The 16616-nt window shown below is 42.0% G+C and overlaps 2 protein-coding genes across 4 annotated transcripts; one reads left to right on the plus strand and one right to left on the minus strand.

Moving 5' to 3' along the window:
* Nucleotides 1-664: 664 nt before the first annotated feature.
* LOC110976684 (melatonin receptor type 1B-A-like) lies at nucleotides 665-3861 on the minus strand. Its single transcript, XM_022230169.2, has one exon. It carries the CDS (start codon nucleotides 3717-3719, stop codon nucleotides 2532-2534), a length of 1188 nt encoding a protein of 395 aa, XP_022085861.2. The 5' UTR covers nucleotides 3720-3861; the 3' UTR covers nucleotides 665-2531.
* A 32-nt stretch (nucleotides 3862-3893) lies between these two features.
* On the plus strand, nucleotides 3894-11172 carry LOC110976644 (uncharacterized). Of its 3 annotated transcripts, XM_087141355.1 has the most exons (3): nucleotides 4082-4903; nucleotides 5224-5481; nucleotides 6490-11172. In XM_087141355.1, exon 3 carries the CDS (start codon nucleotides 6494-6496, stop codon nucleotides 6887-6889), a length of 396 nt encoding a protein of 131 aa, XP_086997481.1. In that variant the 5' UTR covers nucleotides 4082-4903; nucleotides 5224-5481; nucleotides 6490-6493; the 3' UTR covers nucleotides 6890-11172. The 3 variants fall into 3 exon arrangements, with proteins under 3 accessions (XP_086997482.1, XP_086997484.1, XP_086997481.1); XM_087141356.1 differs by lacking the exons at nucleotides 4082-4903; nucleotides 5224-5481 and adding an exon at nucleotides 3894-4036; XM_087141358.1 differs by lacking the exon at nucleotides 5224-5481 and having other exon boundaries at nucleotides 4072-4903.
* The last annotated feature ends 5444 nt before the right edge of the window (nucleotides 11173-16616 follow it).

Raw genomic sequence — 16616 nt, forward strand, 5'->3', positions numbered from 1 at the left:
TCAAGGCCTATACCTCCTGCAGGCTTGTTAGGTTCATGCCATCGACTTGTTGTACCCTTCATCTGCAGGCAAAAGTGCCCTTCGACTCAACCTCCCCCCCCCAAAAAAAAAGAGGCTCCGTGTATCTGCTCAAGAAAAATTCGGCAAAGTGGGTTGTCTGTCACAAAATGGGCTGATGATGTTTACCCACCTGGGATTTATAGGGAAACGTCAAGTTTTGGGGGGAGGGGTTCATTGTACGTTGGCGACACATCTGCAGAGATATAGGGGCTATATATCTCCCTTTAACCGGAGGATAGAGACCACAGGTCTACTTCTCCCCCCGGCAGATCTTTGCATCCGGATGAGAAAACAAGCAATATTGTGTCATCCTCAATTTTAACGCGAAGTAAAGGTGAAATTGCCGCGTGTTTTGGCATAGACTATCGATTGCCAATTCAACACCTCGACAGTTGTTGAATAAAATATATGCCCAAGATTGAAAACGTGCGCAAACTCTACCTCTCCGGCTGTGCTGGGGTCAAGTATCATCCCTCCATTCTAAGATTTCACGTAAGAAACTCGTAAGGTATTACTTTGGGGATGTTCCTAAGGTACGCCCATGTTTGCTGTTGCTGTCGGAATTCTGAACTTCAAGATTGAATGACTCATTAACTGCTCTATCTTAATAATCACATTCGTAATGTTTTAATCTCAATGGCAAGAATTAATTAAGTATTAATTCAATTCCATTTTCGATTCTATTAATACTGTTTTGAGGTTTTCCCTTGCCGCAGGCCCGACTTTGTCAAACTGTACAGTTATTAATATATACAAAACTTAAATCAAACTGGTTACCGGTACTTTGATAAAAAGGACAACACAATTATACAATTTAAAATTATGAAACTATAGAAGAATAAATTCCGCGCAACTTTGTGGTAAATCACCTCAACTCTTACAAAGTAAGTTAACTCAAAGATACAACCAAATTGTTGTACTTAGGATTATGACAATTATGGCAACGTTATACGGAAAAGTAGCAATGCACAGCAGTATGTAAGTGTTGCTTATAGAAAGGTTACCAGCCAAGATATCGGGCTATTTACATTTAAATTGCTCGCGGTTGGTTCTTGGTGGATTGGCGTGCGCATAACCTAATAATTGGCCCACGCATAGCCTCATAAATGAATTTGTTTCAAGAGGCAGCCATTTTCGATCTTGATCTCTGTGATATTTATCTGGTTTCTGAATCTTTCTGTTGTCGAAGGACTTCCACCCAGGACCTAACAGCGCAGCCTCGGCGCTAAACACGTTACCAAACGAACCGCCGCCAAGATGCGTAATAAGAAACGAACGCTGAATTTAAATCATGTTTTATTAATAAAGATATGAGCATTTATAGAGGCCCGTTATTGTAGCACTATGTTCATAATTCCTGATTACCAACATTATTGCGAAAAACAAAAGCAGTAAAAACGATCGCGTACACGCCAGAATGATTCCCTCAAAGAATCTTCTCACGTAATTTTGAGCATAGCATCCTTCATCTCTTCAAATATAACATCAATGAAGACTCCAGTGAAGGCCTAAGATTGTTTTCATTCAACAGGAATTTTAAATAAGTGCTTTTAGAAAACCAAACAACTGTTAAAGTGTTAATGTTTCGAACCCCACACTCATTCTGTAAATTGGTCTTATATTTCAACTAATAACACATTGTATTTACATTGTACACAGTTCTTTATTGTTTAGATTTAATTGCTTATTTACATGTGCAATAATTATGTTACATTCTAAAGCCTTATAAAATGATTTTCAACGGAATAGTCAAAGCAACAATTTGCTAAGCTTTGGGGGAAAGGTAATAAGTAATAGAAGCAACTTTCTATAACTTGAAGTATTTTAAAGCCATTCATATCAGACATTAGCTTTCAATTTGTAAACGAAATTGGCATAAACACTAGGTATTCGTGAAATAAAACAATCAAATATAAGGGTTTAAACAGTCACATTTATTCCATTACAAACAATCTAAAAAATAATAATTTTAGTCGCATATTTCCATTTCAACACGACTCGTCCTCTACTGAAGATGGACAACTATTGTCCTAATTAGTATCATTAAAAAACCTCTATATGTACCACATTCAACATTAAATGGTCCTATCGTTCAGGATGAAATGATGTAAACTTGTTAAAAATTATGGTTTAGTTTTTTGCCAGACTATGGATAGACTTTGACACTTGTTAAAATGAAATAAGTTCACAGGTGTCTGCAATGACAAACAACTTGACAAGAGACTTGTAACAACAAGTCGCTCTACAAAGTGGGAACAGACCGAAAAGATCTATCATGTCATGATGTCGAACGATAACCTGAACCGTAACAGCATGTTCATGTCTTCTGTGTATTGGTTTGGATGTACGCTGATTAAGTACCGCTATTATTTTTATCATTTCTTATCGGTAATAAAATCTATTGGTTTCATCAATTTACTAAGGTCCATATCACTAAGAATCGAAGTAGTTCTTCATGATGCAAGTTCAATTTAAGCCTTATTGACCTTAACTTGGTTCAGTGCGATGGTCTTGCTGGAGAGCCTGCGCACCAGCCTAGAGGGCTCTGGAATCTTGCTGCAACGGCATCGCAGCATCATTCGCAGGACCACCTTGAGCTGTGGATGCTTGGTAGCGTAGACGATGGGGTTGATCCACGTGTTGCAGAGAAAGATGGTACCGCCGTATAGCGTGTAGCGATCGCTACCGGTGAACAGCATGATGCTGTACGGGGTGATGCACACGACGTACACCAACACGATCATAAGAAGGTTCTTGGTTATCTGGATCTGTTGGCGGTTGAGTCGCGCGTGCACCTGGTTGTCCATGGTATCGGGCCCCTGGACCTCCTCGGGGCTGTCGGATGGGATGAAGTTGCTGGAGACAGGACCGCTCGGGGTATCCTTGGACGGCACGGTGGAGGGGCGGCGCTTGCGTTGAGCGATGAAATGACTCCGGACGTGGGCGAAGACTACCGCGTAGCAGACGATGATGATGAGCATGGGGACGGGGAAGAACATGACGACCTGGATCAGCGCGTAGAGCTTGGACGCCGGATGGGAGTCTTGATCGGTACAGGTGTACTCTTGCTCATCGTAGCCTAGACCGCCGATACTTGCCAGCGGAGGGAGGAGAATGACACAGATAGCCACGAGCCAGGACGAGGAAACCAGGAAGGAGATTTTGGTAGGTGTGTAGAGCCACTGGTAGAGGGTCATAGGCCTCTTGATAAGAAGCACTCGGTTAAGGGCGATACTGGCCATGTGGTAGAGACTCGCCCCGGAGCTGACGAAGCTGATGAAGGCGGTGATCAAACAGGGTACTTGAGCTCCCGGCAACCCATCAAGGCTGAACAGTCCCGCCACGCTCCATGGCAGACAGAAGCAGGACAAAAAGTCCGCCACCGCCAGGTTGACCACAAAGACGTTGGTCGGGGTCCGGAGCTTTCTGGACAGGGCGACAGCCAGGATGACCATCCCGTTTCCCGTCATGCCCAGGATGGAGATAAGGAGCCACATGACGCCGATGAACACTCTCTCTCCGTAGCTATACATCGGCCCACCGCCGTTAGGCCCGGCCGTGCCGTTGCCCATCGCTGTGGTCCAAGCTGCCGCCTCGGTAGTAACGAAGTTGCCGGGAACTGCACCAGAGATGCCGGTGCTCATCTGCGTGGAATTCATGATGCTTGGTGCTCGTAAATCTCTTGCCAACGAAGTCTAGTCAGTGAGATTCAGAGCCCTGATCAGAAACCACCGCCTCTGTCTGCAGAATGCGTGGAATGACAAACGGCAAAACCAACCGATCACTTTTGCTCCATTTCCTCGACGCCCTTCAGGTATACAGAATACTGATTATCATACTCTTTCCCGAGAAACGCTTCCGTTGCTAGCTGGCTCGCTGCCCACTTGCTCGGTCATTTACTCCAGCCGAGAACCGCCCGTCTGATTAAATCAACAATAGTCGGCAAGTTCGAGAAAGAACCATGAGGCGACCACGGGTAAGTGTTTTTTCCTGGTAAACTGTGCACACACTGTACCCCGGATACCAGGCAAAATCAACGCAGTGTGGATGGCATGCACAATTGGAGCGTTCTCACTCATAAAGTTCTAGAAATTACGGATTAATTCCTGTTATTTACTCTTAATCTGAGGTATAGGCGAGGATCGATCAATGTAACATAACAAGTCCAACAGAATAGATGCGAAGGAAACTGGTACAGACAGGCATGGAAGCAAACCACCAAATGAGCACAGAAAAAAAGCAAATAAATGGAAATATTAAACATGGAAATTATAGCGATCGGGCCACGCTTTTCATGACTGCATATTAGCATCTGTCGATATAAAAATCAGCTATTGGTCGTTATACCCAAGGGCGTATCCAAATCTCTTTTTATAGGGGGTTCTTTGTGTAGCCTTTTATGACCTTTCTTTGGGATGAGGCTACCTCTCGGTATGACACGTCATATAAGTCTGGCGGTAGGTTGTCTTTTGTTCATAAGTGGACTTTTAGCGAGAGCTAGCCACTTTTAGTTTTGTACGCCTTTTCCAAGGAAGGGCGTCTTCGCTAGAGTTGCGACATGAGGGTCACTACTGTTGGAAACAAACTGGCACGTGTATGCACCAGTGCACGTGAACTGTTGGTATACAACAGCCACACGCCCTTTTGTACTCAAACTGAACAGCCATTTTGTTTCCAAAATCTGAAGCTGGCGCTGCGCTCTCCATCTGGATCCCTGTCTTCCGTGTGTTCTGATTCAAAATAACGTTTTACATCTGCGTCTGCGGTTTAGTTCACAGTCGTGTAGCCCAACGTTCCCTAAAAGACACCGCTGCTTCATATCAGGTGCTTGGTCGAGGACCGTGTAAGTTAAGGTTGTTCGTCTTGTGTGTACTAGCAATTTAAACGAAGGGAGTTTAATTAGATTAACCATATCCATCGTATATTGAATTCTGCGAAGGGATCCACTTACAAGGAATCGATTTGGATCTAAAATACAGATATCTTTTTATATGGGATCGTGTACTTTGCCGATGGGACAATTGAAACAATTCAGCAAATATAAATTGTGTGATCCAAAATCGCATATTTCGATTCAGCAGTTTTCGGCCGAAACACGTAAACACGAAGAATCGACCCGAGATTTTAGAAAGGGTTCTCCATCATTAAATTTTGTTATTTTAGTTTGTCCAGAGGGCTTACCGGTTGGAATCGATCTTCCTTTCGTGGATATACACGTCATTTGATACCTCGTCGCTTTGAAATTTATGCTGCTTGTAAAATGATTGGAAAGATTGGATGAAAATGGTTAAAAAGGCTGGCGCAGCTTGACGACAGAAGCAGATGTCTGTTGGAACGGTTGGAACAAAGGAGATATTTGGGTTTGTCGGCTTCACAGGCTATACTCGAGCGGAAGAGAAAAGAAAACCCTTCTCTCCAAAAGTAAGTGTTGTCAGTAAGTTTCAAGTTAGTTCTGTCCAATGGTGAAGATCCTGGCGATTTGTTTTTTTAAAACTGATATTCTCAAATGCGTCTTGTGTCTAACTCATCCATATTTTCGGTTTTTATTTATTCACCCACGACGGTGATTGAGGCTTCTTGAGATTTTATGTCGAGAATTTGCATATTCATGAAAGGTGTGCTACTATTTCAGGTGAAAATTTCCGGTACTATACAGCTTCTTGAGCAAAGTAAGTTGGGGGATTCCTCTACACACGGCCAGTGAACGACCTCTAAGTATAAACTGTTGTAAAAAGCTACGTTTGGCACTTTTGCAATATTTTTTCGAGATATCCCCTTAACTGGCTGGGCTGAGTGCCTTATAGGCCTACGTGACACCAAAGCATTCTTCGGAGCCAGGATAAAGCTGCTAAATCTCGACATCTACATGGAATTATAAACCAATTATTGGCCATAACCAATTTCTTAGAAAGCACACTAAGGTATAGAATGTGTAATATTTTAATGCAAACTAGAGCTCTACATTGTCAACATCTCTTGCAAGTGCTCTTCCTGCTAATGGAATGATTATTTGTATGTGTTCTTCAATGTAATTTGAATGCAAGTATAGGCCAAAACGCATTATTCTTAGAGTTTGAGCAATTACAGTTTCACAGGTTGCATGGAGTCTCATATGGGTTTATCATTATTGGGGTGCCAACAGTAACAGCCCCAAGCACTGTACAAGCTTTTCTGTTTAGAGCCAAAATGTACGTTTACGGTAGGTCTGGCAATGTTTTCGCTGTTGGAAAGCACCCCTGTTCCTGTAAGTGTACGGTGACTGCTTTTACCGTCACTATATCCAGATTAGAATTTCATGTACATGTATTTTCAGCATGTTTATGTCAGCGATTTCCTTTAATAAATTATCGTTGTGTCAGAAAAGTAGGCAAAGGAGATGTCGATGAAACACACTTTACACTTCCTGCCTGCTGTTTTTTTTCTTTTCAGAAGTATGGATCTATCCTTTTGCCTTTTCTTGGGTCTGGCGTTGGCGACCTCATCAATGACGTCATTGCCGGTGAGAGCCTTCTCGCCGGCTAAACGCTATTATTCCTGCACGGACGTGGCTGGCTCCAGGCTGCAGATCGTCCTGGAGAATCTGCGAGCTGGGGAGGGGGAGATCATGACCCTCTCCAACGAACACTTCGGGACCGCCTTGTCGGACACCCTGAGCGATCTTCGGCTGCTGCGGGAGTTCAACCGGCTCAAGCGTCGGAAACAAGGGCACGGCAACATCCAGACGTTTGTGTCTGGCACCTTGCGCAACATCACCCAACAGATCCAGACCTTGGAGAGAGCCTGTCGGGGAATGATACTTGAGGAGGACCCTAACGAGGACAGTTTTTAATATTGAATTTGTGGGGAAAGAACATTCCGAGTGCTGTTGGAAAATGAATACCGACACAACGTCAGACACTTAAAACTCTGTTTTCCTCTATTGACCTCCATTTTAGAATGTGGCATTTCCCAGTAGAACTTTTTCAGGTTTACACGATTTCCTTTTAAAGTGTACTGTAAAAGCATAGTCTAGGCCCGATTAATTCTATAGCCCTATATAGGCGCCAGTGCTCCGTGGAACACACTCTGCCCAAGGTACCAGCACCAGTTTCATCGCACTGGTACGTGCGTGCTGGAGGTTTGCATTTCATGTTGATTCGAAGCTGTGTATTATAAGCTTTCGTCTGAAGATTTCCCAAAATTCGAAAATTCAAGGAGAGTGCGCTAAAACTTGGAACAAAATATGTGGTATATTTGTTGACCCTTAACTTATGTTTTGTAGCACCGAATTTTTTCTAACAGGCTCTAGCCATAGTTACTGGTTAATCCTGCCTTGAGTAGAGATAGAAATATTAACACGTGTTTCAGACAGGCGTTCCAATGTCGCGCCGAGCCAAATTAAAAGAAAATTTGAATTAAGTACGGCAAGAGTGCGACGTCTGAAACAATTAGGAGCGACCAGGCGTGCTAGTAGGCATAAGATAGACACTTGAAGGCGCTCGGAACGACAAAGAGCGATTTGGTTTCAGATGTTGCTCTGGCTATGGGCCGAACCCAATGCAATTTACACTTTAGTTCAAAGGCTCCGATTCAGTTAGAGTCATCAGAACTGTTTCAAAATCAGTGACGTAAATGTTTGCTGGAAATTGAGGGATGGGGGATGGAGAAAGTTGGGGGATGACTTGCCCGGCCATGAAAGTTTGAGGAGGGGTGACACCATAATTTATGACTCTACGTAGAGGTCGATGTTCATGACATTGATGTACATCTGTAATATGTATTCAGAAAGGCATCTTTATGGCTTATAAAATTGTTTTCTCCCTTTTTGGGTGATGCTGAATCTATTTTAGTCGTTAGAAGTTTGAAAAATTCTTAAAAATCCACTTTAAAATTAAGTTTTTTTCTCCCAGCAAAAGGTGACGGGATGACCCAATAGCCCATCCCCCCACTTCAGAAAGTGGAGGATATATATAACTCTTCCCCGGGTTGATTACGCCTATGTTCAAAATTATCGAAACAATATTAACGACTTATAGTTAGGATAAACCCGATTTGTCTCAGTTTAAAGGCGTATTTCTTCTGCTATTCACTCTCTGTATAGTTGTGTTTCGAGTCTGTTTTGTGGCAATTTATGAAATATTAGACATCACTTCTTGCCGCGTACCGTACCGGCATGATGAGTATAGCCATGTGTGCACGTTTTCTAGGTTTTGTGCGCTTGCAAGATTGAAGATTTTTCATTCGGCTGAACCACAGCAGGTCTCATACCACCGACGTATGGGAGGGGGGGAGCAGTTGGCACGTGTCTCCTCCCAGCGGAAATTTCTACCCTGGGTATCCTCCTTTAAATTTTGAAATACACAGAAATGTACACATCTATGCATACAAGCCAAATTTCATTTGCTCTTAGTGTCCTCTTTAAAAGAAATATGGGCACTTAAAGTGCCCCCGTCAGAAAATTTACCTCTTTCAAAAATGTGTTTAACCCCTAGTTGACCCCCCCCCCAGAAATTACCTTAATTCAATGCGTTTCCGTCCAATCCACATAAATGATCGCACGAGCATGCATTACTGAACCTTACAGGACAAAAATCGTGTTGTTCTGTGTTCGTCCATTGAAGCGCGCCTGAACTATTTGTCATTTTCCATAAGAGCCCCCATTGACGGCAACATTGTGAATCTGTTATGCTTCGTGCAATAAGCCTCACTCCTCTGGCGTGCTCACTTCCACAGTTCAGTTTGTCAAATGAGCTATGTACATTAACACACTTAGGCCATGGTTTTGATTTCTTAAGATGACCGAATTTGCCCCACAAGTAAACAAACTTGCGCGCGTGAGTGTTGTGCCACCCGTGGTAGTGGCGTCCCAACAGGTTTAGAGTTGCAGACCAGTAAATAAGCAGTGATACATATCCCCGCTTCGAAAAATCAGGAAAAAAATACAAGTTTCTCAGTTGCTCAAGACTCGTAACAAATTAAAGCTCACTTCATTTTTCATCCTCTTTTCACTTTTCAGTGGCTTGAAGCGATGACATTTGGAGATCTTTCTCTCCAGAGGTAATCACCCCTCAAAATAGTCATGAGGCCCTTTGCCATTTTGAAAATTGATGCCTACACACCATTGCAGATAGAGCAACCGTTTGGTCCAATACTTTTAATAAAAGTATACAAGCTGGCAGTCCTGCTGGTAGATTCCATCCTCCTTTGACAACCGTCCAGTCCACGTGTCACAAAATGCTCTGAATTGACAGTCTATCGTGATTTGGTCCGGGCATACCGGCAATTTTAGGCCAATTTACTTTACTGGCCTACAAACTTTAGTCTGTTAGCCCGAGTTTGGGTCGGCCACTTGTGCTACTTATCCCAGCCGATATCCGCTCTCCGACTCCGCAATAAGAGTGGCATAAAACGTAAAATTCAAGGGAGCTCACGTTGCAGCTTTTGAAGACAAACCAATACTTGGAGGGGGGCAAAGGCGTAGCCAAAGCAAGGAGGGATTGTTTCGGGGTTTGGATGATTCTCTATGTGTAACCTTTTTGGCCTTTCAAAGTTTTATTTATTTATTCACATATGCTGGCCTTTTAGACGATTTCAGAAGGAAGGAGAATACCCCCATCGCATGTCTTTCATTTCTCTCTCTAAAAAAAAAAGGTCCTTTTCTTTAAGGGGACATGCATGACCCCCGTTGCCCCGCCGCGTGGATCCGCCTTTGTAGGTGCGGTGCTTGAATGGCCCCCACCCATGACGACGCCCCTTCCCAATATGGGCTGTATAGCCAATGGCAGATTCAATCACCTGTACACTGTGAAGTTTGATACTTTCATAATACTCGGAAGGAAGCCTCGGGATCCGGGTTGGAAAGTGTGTCAGCGGAAACCAATAGCGGGTCATAGAAAAAAACACATCAGGCCTGGGTGAATATTCTCCGAAACTAGACTAGCTTTCGAGGCCACAGTTTTGCCATGCATCCGCAGGGTTTGTTCAACCTGAAGGTAGTTGACACTTGGTGATTCAATGAAATACCACTCATTTTCTGAATGAAAATCATAGTCTTTGCTTTTTCCATTACCTTTCCTTTCCAGTACGAAACCATGTTAATTTCATTTTTTGGAAATGATTTTACAAAAGAAATGAAGCTGTTCTGTGTTTTTTTTAGTAAGCTACGAATTCTACGAATTAAAAACGTTTTATCCCATGAAAATTGCCTAACCTATCAAAATATTCATGTTAAATATATATTGATTGATCGAATATAGCAAAAATATCATTCTTCGTAAATTTGAAATATAGTTTGACGAAGACGAATTGAATGGGACCTATTTTAACATCACATGTATACGACAGAAAGAAAAAAAGTCTATTCGAGGGGAGCCTGTCAAAGTTTCAGTTAAAAAAAATGGTTCCTTAATTTTGGAATACTTCAAAGCACGACCTTAGTACGAAAATATGATATAGTGGCGTTAGGTTAAACATTTTTGGTATGCTTTTATAGACGTATAGGCGTAGACTGATGTGGCATGTCTGTGCCATCTTTTTCGTATTTAATACCAGGACATACATCCTAACTCCAGCTTGCTTTTAACTAGTAATGCGGTACATATGTACTTCCTTCCTTATTCGTCCATGACTTGCTTAAATATGTGTCGGTGTTCCCACAAAAACGAGGTCGGTATTTTTTATAGAATTATTTGACTTATTGCACCATACAGCTTTGGGTGATTAATGACGCGGTACATACTTCAAGCGCTGGAGTCGATGGGCTTTTTTAGCCCCGCTCAGCTCACTGCGCATGTCTCATGACTGACCCCGCCCGTAAGCTTAGTCTGCCAAAACCGTGGACGTCATAAAAAGATATGCTGGACTCGCAATGCTCTTGTACCAATTGACGACACCGGCGCCAAATGTATTGCTGATTAAGGGCATTGCGAGTCCTTTTTTCTTCTTTTTTATGACGTCCATGGCTTCAATTCCACTAATCACATACTAGGCTACTTAAACAGGCTGTTCTGTTGATTTGACTACTTCTAGTTTGGGTTCTGTGAACAAAGACGACAAACATTTGGTATGACGGGTAAAATGTAAAAATGTTATTCTTATATAGACTGTGGAATAAACTTCCCACGCAGTATAAAACGCTTTTTATAGACAGCTGCCTTGTTAACTCTATAGTTTCCATTATTTAGATAGTGCCAAATATCACTAAACTTACTTTTTATGCAAACAAAAAACTGCTTTCAAGTCCTCAACTCTGATCAGGTCTTTAATTTGCTAGTGTCTTATAAAGACGTATGCCTGCCAGCTTCGTACATGGACCATGACCCGATGAAACAGACTTGTAGTGGTGAGTGAACTATTTCGACATTTTAAATACACTGCTGGTTAGAGTGAAAAGTCAGCAATTTTATGCACAAGCTGCGGTTGTCGATTACCTGCATAGAGCCAGGCCTGGTCCTACCTTCTTTTATGTGAAAGCGATTGTTAAACAGGTCTTAACCCAAATCCAACATGAAAACATCGTGGAATTTGGCCCTTTAACTAAATCTATACACGTTTAAACTGAATGTACAAATCCTGTGCAGAATTGGACGTACATGAAAAACTACACTTTAACACTTTGACGTCGGCTGCAACGCGTTGCCCACTTTGACCTAAGTGTTGGTTATTGCTTCCGGAAGGATCTCCATAGCAACCACACATCCTACCGGCCGCCCATCCACCGGGCCTAGCCTTCAACCCTCAGGGGAGGAAGCTCCCGTTCCTTCCCTCGTGGTAAATGGACGTCCATCCGCCTGAACTCTTCCAATCTTCGCGTCATCTCGTGTCAACAAGAAGATTGACAGGAATCTCTTCGTTTAGTTTGGTCGGATTGAGTTTCAAATCAAAGTTGTTACATCATCTAAGTGCAATCAAGATGTGACGCAATTTTTACGCATTTCCTGGTTGTGCAACGTAATTTTTCCTTCTATAGCTGTAAGACTAATGTGGAAAGTCATATCGACACTACGAGTTTGTTTATGATGTCTTTAAACACTGCAGTATCAGGCACCTCAAATTTTAAGGAATAGCTAGAAGTTATTTAGTGTTCGTTGTACCTCTTTGGTAGTGCGGGTTTTCTGTTTGTCAATTCCTTATTTCCACACACACCCATACTCTTGTTCTGAGCAGTTTATATTTATCAGTATGCAGGACGAAAAGTGGCTGTCTGCTTTTTCTGCTATTAGAATAAGAAAAGCGGGTTTTACGTCTTTCTAACATGCAATTTTCGACTTTTCCTTTACCTGAAAAGTAGAATGAACAGTTTGTTGTGATGAATTTCTCTACTTTTCTGCTTTTCCGCTATTAGAAAAGCAGATTTTACTTTTCCTCTGTTCTTTGGAGACCGAAAAGTGGCCATCTGGTTTTTGCCTGTAACAAGCAGGAAAGTGGATAAAACGTTTTGACAACTGTTCGTTCCCTTTCTGCTTTTTGGATATTAGAAAAGCAGATTTTACTAAAGCTGGTTTTTTTTCTTTCGGGTAAACAGAAAAGTGAATGCAAACGTTTTGATAACCGTGAATTCCATTTTTCTGCTGTTTGAATACTGGTCACTAAAAGTGACCATCTGCTTTTCTGCCTGGTACTCGTACGATCTAAATGGTGGGATGAAAGATATTACAACCATTTCCGATTTTACAGCTGAGAAAGTAGGCCATCATTGATTTCTTATTGTATAAATTAAAAAATGTGTCGATCATCTTGAATTGAAAATGAAGTCGAAGTTTCTTTCTGGGAACGTGAAGGTAAAAATAATGTAGCAACGAAATATAAGTTCATTTCAGATTTGAGTAACTCCATGTCACATCAACAAAGTTTTAGACGTTAGGTCTTCAGATTTTGATAAAAATTGCTGTGCTTATAGACGTCAGTGAATAAAAAATACTCGCCAGTTTTTGGCACAATTCGCCCTTTCATGTGGTCAGGATAGTGATCAACAAAAATGGACAGTTTCACTTAAAATCTATTGAATATATGTGCACATATGGTATCAAAATAATCAAACGAGCATGCTCTCTTCACTGATGCTGTGGAAATTTATCGTCGTGAATGAAGATTCAAGATGACCTTTGTTATGTGTCTGTGACCTTTGACCCCATTTTAAACATAAAGTGCCATGTTGGAATTTTTTTTAACCAAGTGTTTTTGAAAGTATGGCTCCTACGCTAGAAGAATCCGCTTAGATCTTTCTTGGGTGTTTAAAATAAAAAATGTTGTGACAATTTTTCTCAGTTGGTCAGCTTAGAATATGTCAATTTTTAATGTAATCCTAATACAGGAATTTGTACCCAAGAAGTTTATGCTATAAAATGAAATAAACCCCAAGCTGTATGTCTAATCATATTGAAATTGGAAGATTTGGAACTGTTGAGGTTAATGAATTTTTAATTGAATAGTTTCCAGAGACAGAGCAATATTTCTCCCACAAAATTATCCTTTCATTCGAGGAGCCCATTTTTGGAACATACAGCAATTGAGTCTAATTACATGACGACTAAGGAGCTGCCATGTGTTGACAGGACAAAACGTAACACCTGAGTGTACTAAACTAGGCCTATATGTACTTATTACACTACCATACTTGCAATCGCAACTTGCATTGCCACAATTGAGTAAACATAACCTTACACAAAATTACCTGTTTTACATACAAAGTGTAGACATTCCTTTTGTTCTCCTGTGATTAGAAAAACTTGAGGATAATGCTCCTTTTTCTCTAAGTACCCTCCTTCGAGCTGGATTTTTTATGATGATTTCCTGGACTGTTCCTCTTCATTTTGCCACCTTTGATAACCTTGACCCCAAAATGTCTCTGAAACTGTTTTTCAGAGAGGGGGAAACATTGTGTGGACGTGTGCGAGTCCACACTACGCCATCGCACCCTACATTATGTGGACTTCTTTTGTGCAGAGGTCCACACTATGTATGCCACGCCTGCACAGCTGTACTTGTGGGGTATTTCCTTTGTTCTCGTGTACAAAACTCCCACACAACACGCCAAAATTTTCCAATCACTCCCATTTGAACCAGATTCACTTTCCTACTTTGGAAATTCAACTTAACGTCCCTTATTTGAAATACTTCATTTTGCGACGGATGAATGGCACTTAAAAATTCCTCCTTTGTGAATAAATTTGAAATATCTATTTCGTGAAATCCTTGTGGGGTACCGTCTTAGTACCCCACAAGTACCCTATGGGGTACTTCCCATTGTTCTGGTACCCCACAAGCCCCTCTATATGTTCAATACCGATTTTCTTTCACTCTGAGAGTAACATGTATGGGTGAAGCAGAAACTCTTGTGGATTTCAAATGGATGTCAAAATGATTTAAGTTGGGCTCCCCTATTTTAAGGATTTTATTCCAGTGATCTGCCTTGTGTTTGACATGAGTAGACATGGTAGGATAAAACAATGGCTCGGTTGTTCAATGGGACTAGTACGTCAATGTATACCGCAGGCCAAATGTGTCAACCGTTGGCGATCGGTAACCAATCAGAATTCATTTAGGGCATACAGTAGAGAGCGCCTATTCAGAACGTGTCCAATCATGTATGTGTGCTACGGCTGTGACTAGTTGTAAATATTCACGAGTGGACTGTTGAATATTTAGCTTTCATGGAACTTACTGCGGCAAGTTCTGATCCTAGCCTGAAATTACGCAAGAGTTCGTGGCAGCGTAGGTTTGGGTAGTACACTCGGCCTTGTACAAATTCGAGTCGCAAGATTAACGGCCCAAAGTGGTTCGGATGTATGAAGCGTGCAAGTTAAGTGTAAATGAAGATACAGTAAATTAAGGCGCCATATAATGACGTCATTGTTCGTCTGACGAACAATGACGCACAAGGAGTAGAATATTTAAGTAGAATGGTAAAAGCACATGGCCGGGGGGGGGGGAGCGGGAGCGGGAGCGGGAGCGGGAGCGGGAGCGGGAGCAGGTGCGGGTTAGCGTAGTGGTTCTTTCCTCGCCTTGCACCAATGAGGCCCGGGTTCGAGTCCCGGCTTGGCCCCGGCTTTAATATTTGGTTTCCAGTCCATACTCGCTCTCGCAAATTTTCTCCGGGTACTCCAGTTTCCTCCTGCCTCTAAAACTGGACCTTCTTCCTAACTGCGTAATGTGATGCTGATTAATAAAGTGTATGAATTTAAACGTACAGTTATTGGCGCAAATAGCCCGAGTTGCTGAAAGCGCCAATAAAACAACAACACGTGGCACAGCAAATCAATGTTGGGCAGCGCAGTGCTTGTATTTTTGGTCGCGGAATTTCAGAATCTTTACAGATCCCTCAACTTTGTACTTGAGCCTCATGTTTTATCCGGTCAGAAGTTTTTAACAGTGGCTGCTAGCAGCTTCCGGTCTATTTGTGCACGTCCCCTTTAGAGGCCGACCCCTTTCCCTTGTTCGGTCGTTTCAAATGCAAAAGACTTGTACTGTTGGTGCACGTTGATATTTAGATGCGACGGTTCTCCTCGTCATTTTTTGCCAGTAAACCGTCAACGTTCACAGATATTTAGATGCCGGTTCTCCTAATCTATTCCTTTGTTAGCGAACCGTTAATGTTAATTGACATTTCGATGCTACGGGATCTCCTCGTTATTCCTTTATGTTGTGAACCGTATGCGCTGGTTCTCCTCGTCATCCATTTGTTAGTGCATAGAGGAAGGACATAGAAGGAGTTGCAACTCTGACACTTCAAAGTCTTCAATGATCGTCACCGCTGAGTCAAACTATTAATAGGAAACATTGCCCCAAAATGCCCGGTTACTGCCTGTAGATTAGACGGACAAGCGGGGCCAGTAATATCCCTAGCGATACTTGTAGTATTTAGCTTGCAATTAAATACAAAGTATTGCTTTGACCAGAAAATACAGAGAGAAGAATCCCTGATATTAGACCTACTTTTGCCATTGTCAATAAACTTTCCAATGTTGATACACTGTCCCATTATCCATGCAAAGTTTGTAATTTTATTCTCCTCCCTCCAATACATCAATGTTCAAAGCCTTGGCACAAATTTGGTTAAGACTGGCCAACAAAATGACATGCATGCAGCGCGTACAGTGCAGCTGTGGTTATGCCGAATGACGCGCCGACACGGTGCTTAAATCTATTCGTTTTGACGAATACATCTTCTTCATTTATCGATTTCAAGGAGAAACAAAGTTTTAATGAGGCAACATTCCCCAATTTGTGGTACACTTTTCTCCGAATGTATAGGATAAAATATCTTGAGCAGGATATTTTTAGAAAGGGTGTACCCTGACTTATTACAAGAAAACAAAGTGGTAGACAGGCATATATGTTTTATTATTAGAGAAAGTGTTACATAATCCAACTTAATTTCTGCTTTGATATTGTGCCAGCCGTAACACGCACTGAACCAGCTCAGAGCTTAAGTTGCACATCCCTGGGTAAATGGTCCGTGTTTCAACGACATCAAGTATTGTATTTTCGCAGAACTTGTGAGCTGTACGCGGCCATACCTAAACAAGCCTAAATAGCGCCATCTTGCGGCCTTACCTTTTTTGTTCTGACAGTCACAG

This window comes from Acanthaster planci, linkage group LG09 (genome assembly GCF_054643075.1).
Source record: "Acanthaster planci isolate LZ-2023a linkage group LG09, COTS_SCS, whole genome shotgun sequence".
Lineage (NCBI taxonomy): Eukaryota > Metazoa > Echinodermata > Asteroidea > Valvatida > Acanthasteridae > Acanthaster > Acanthaster planci.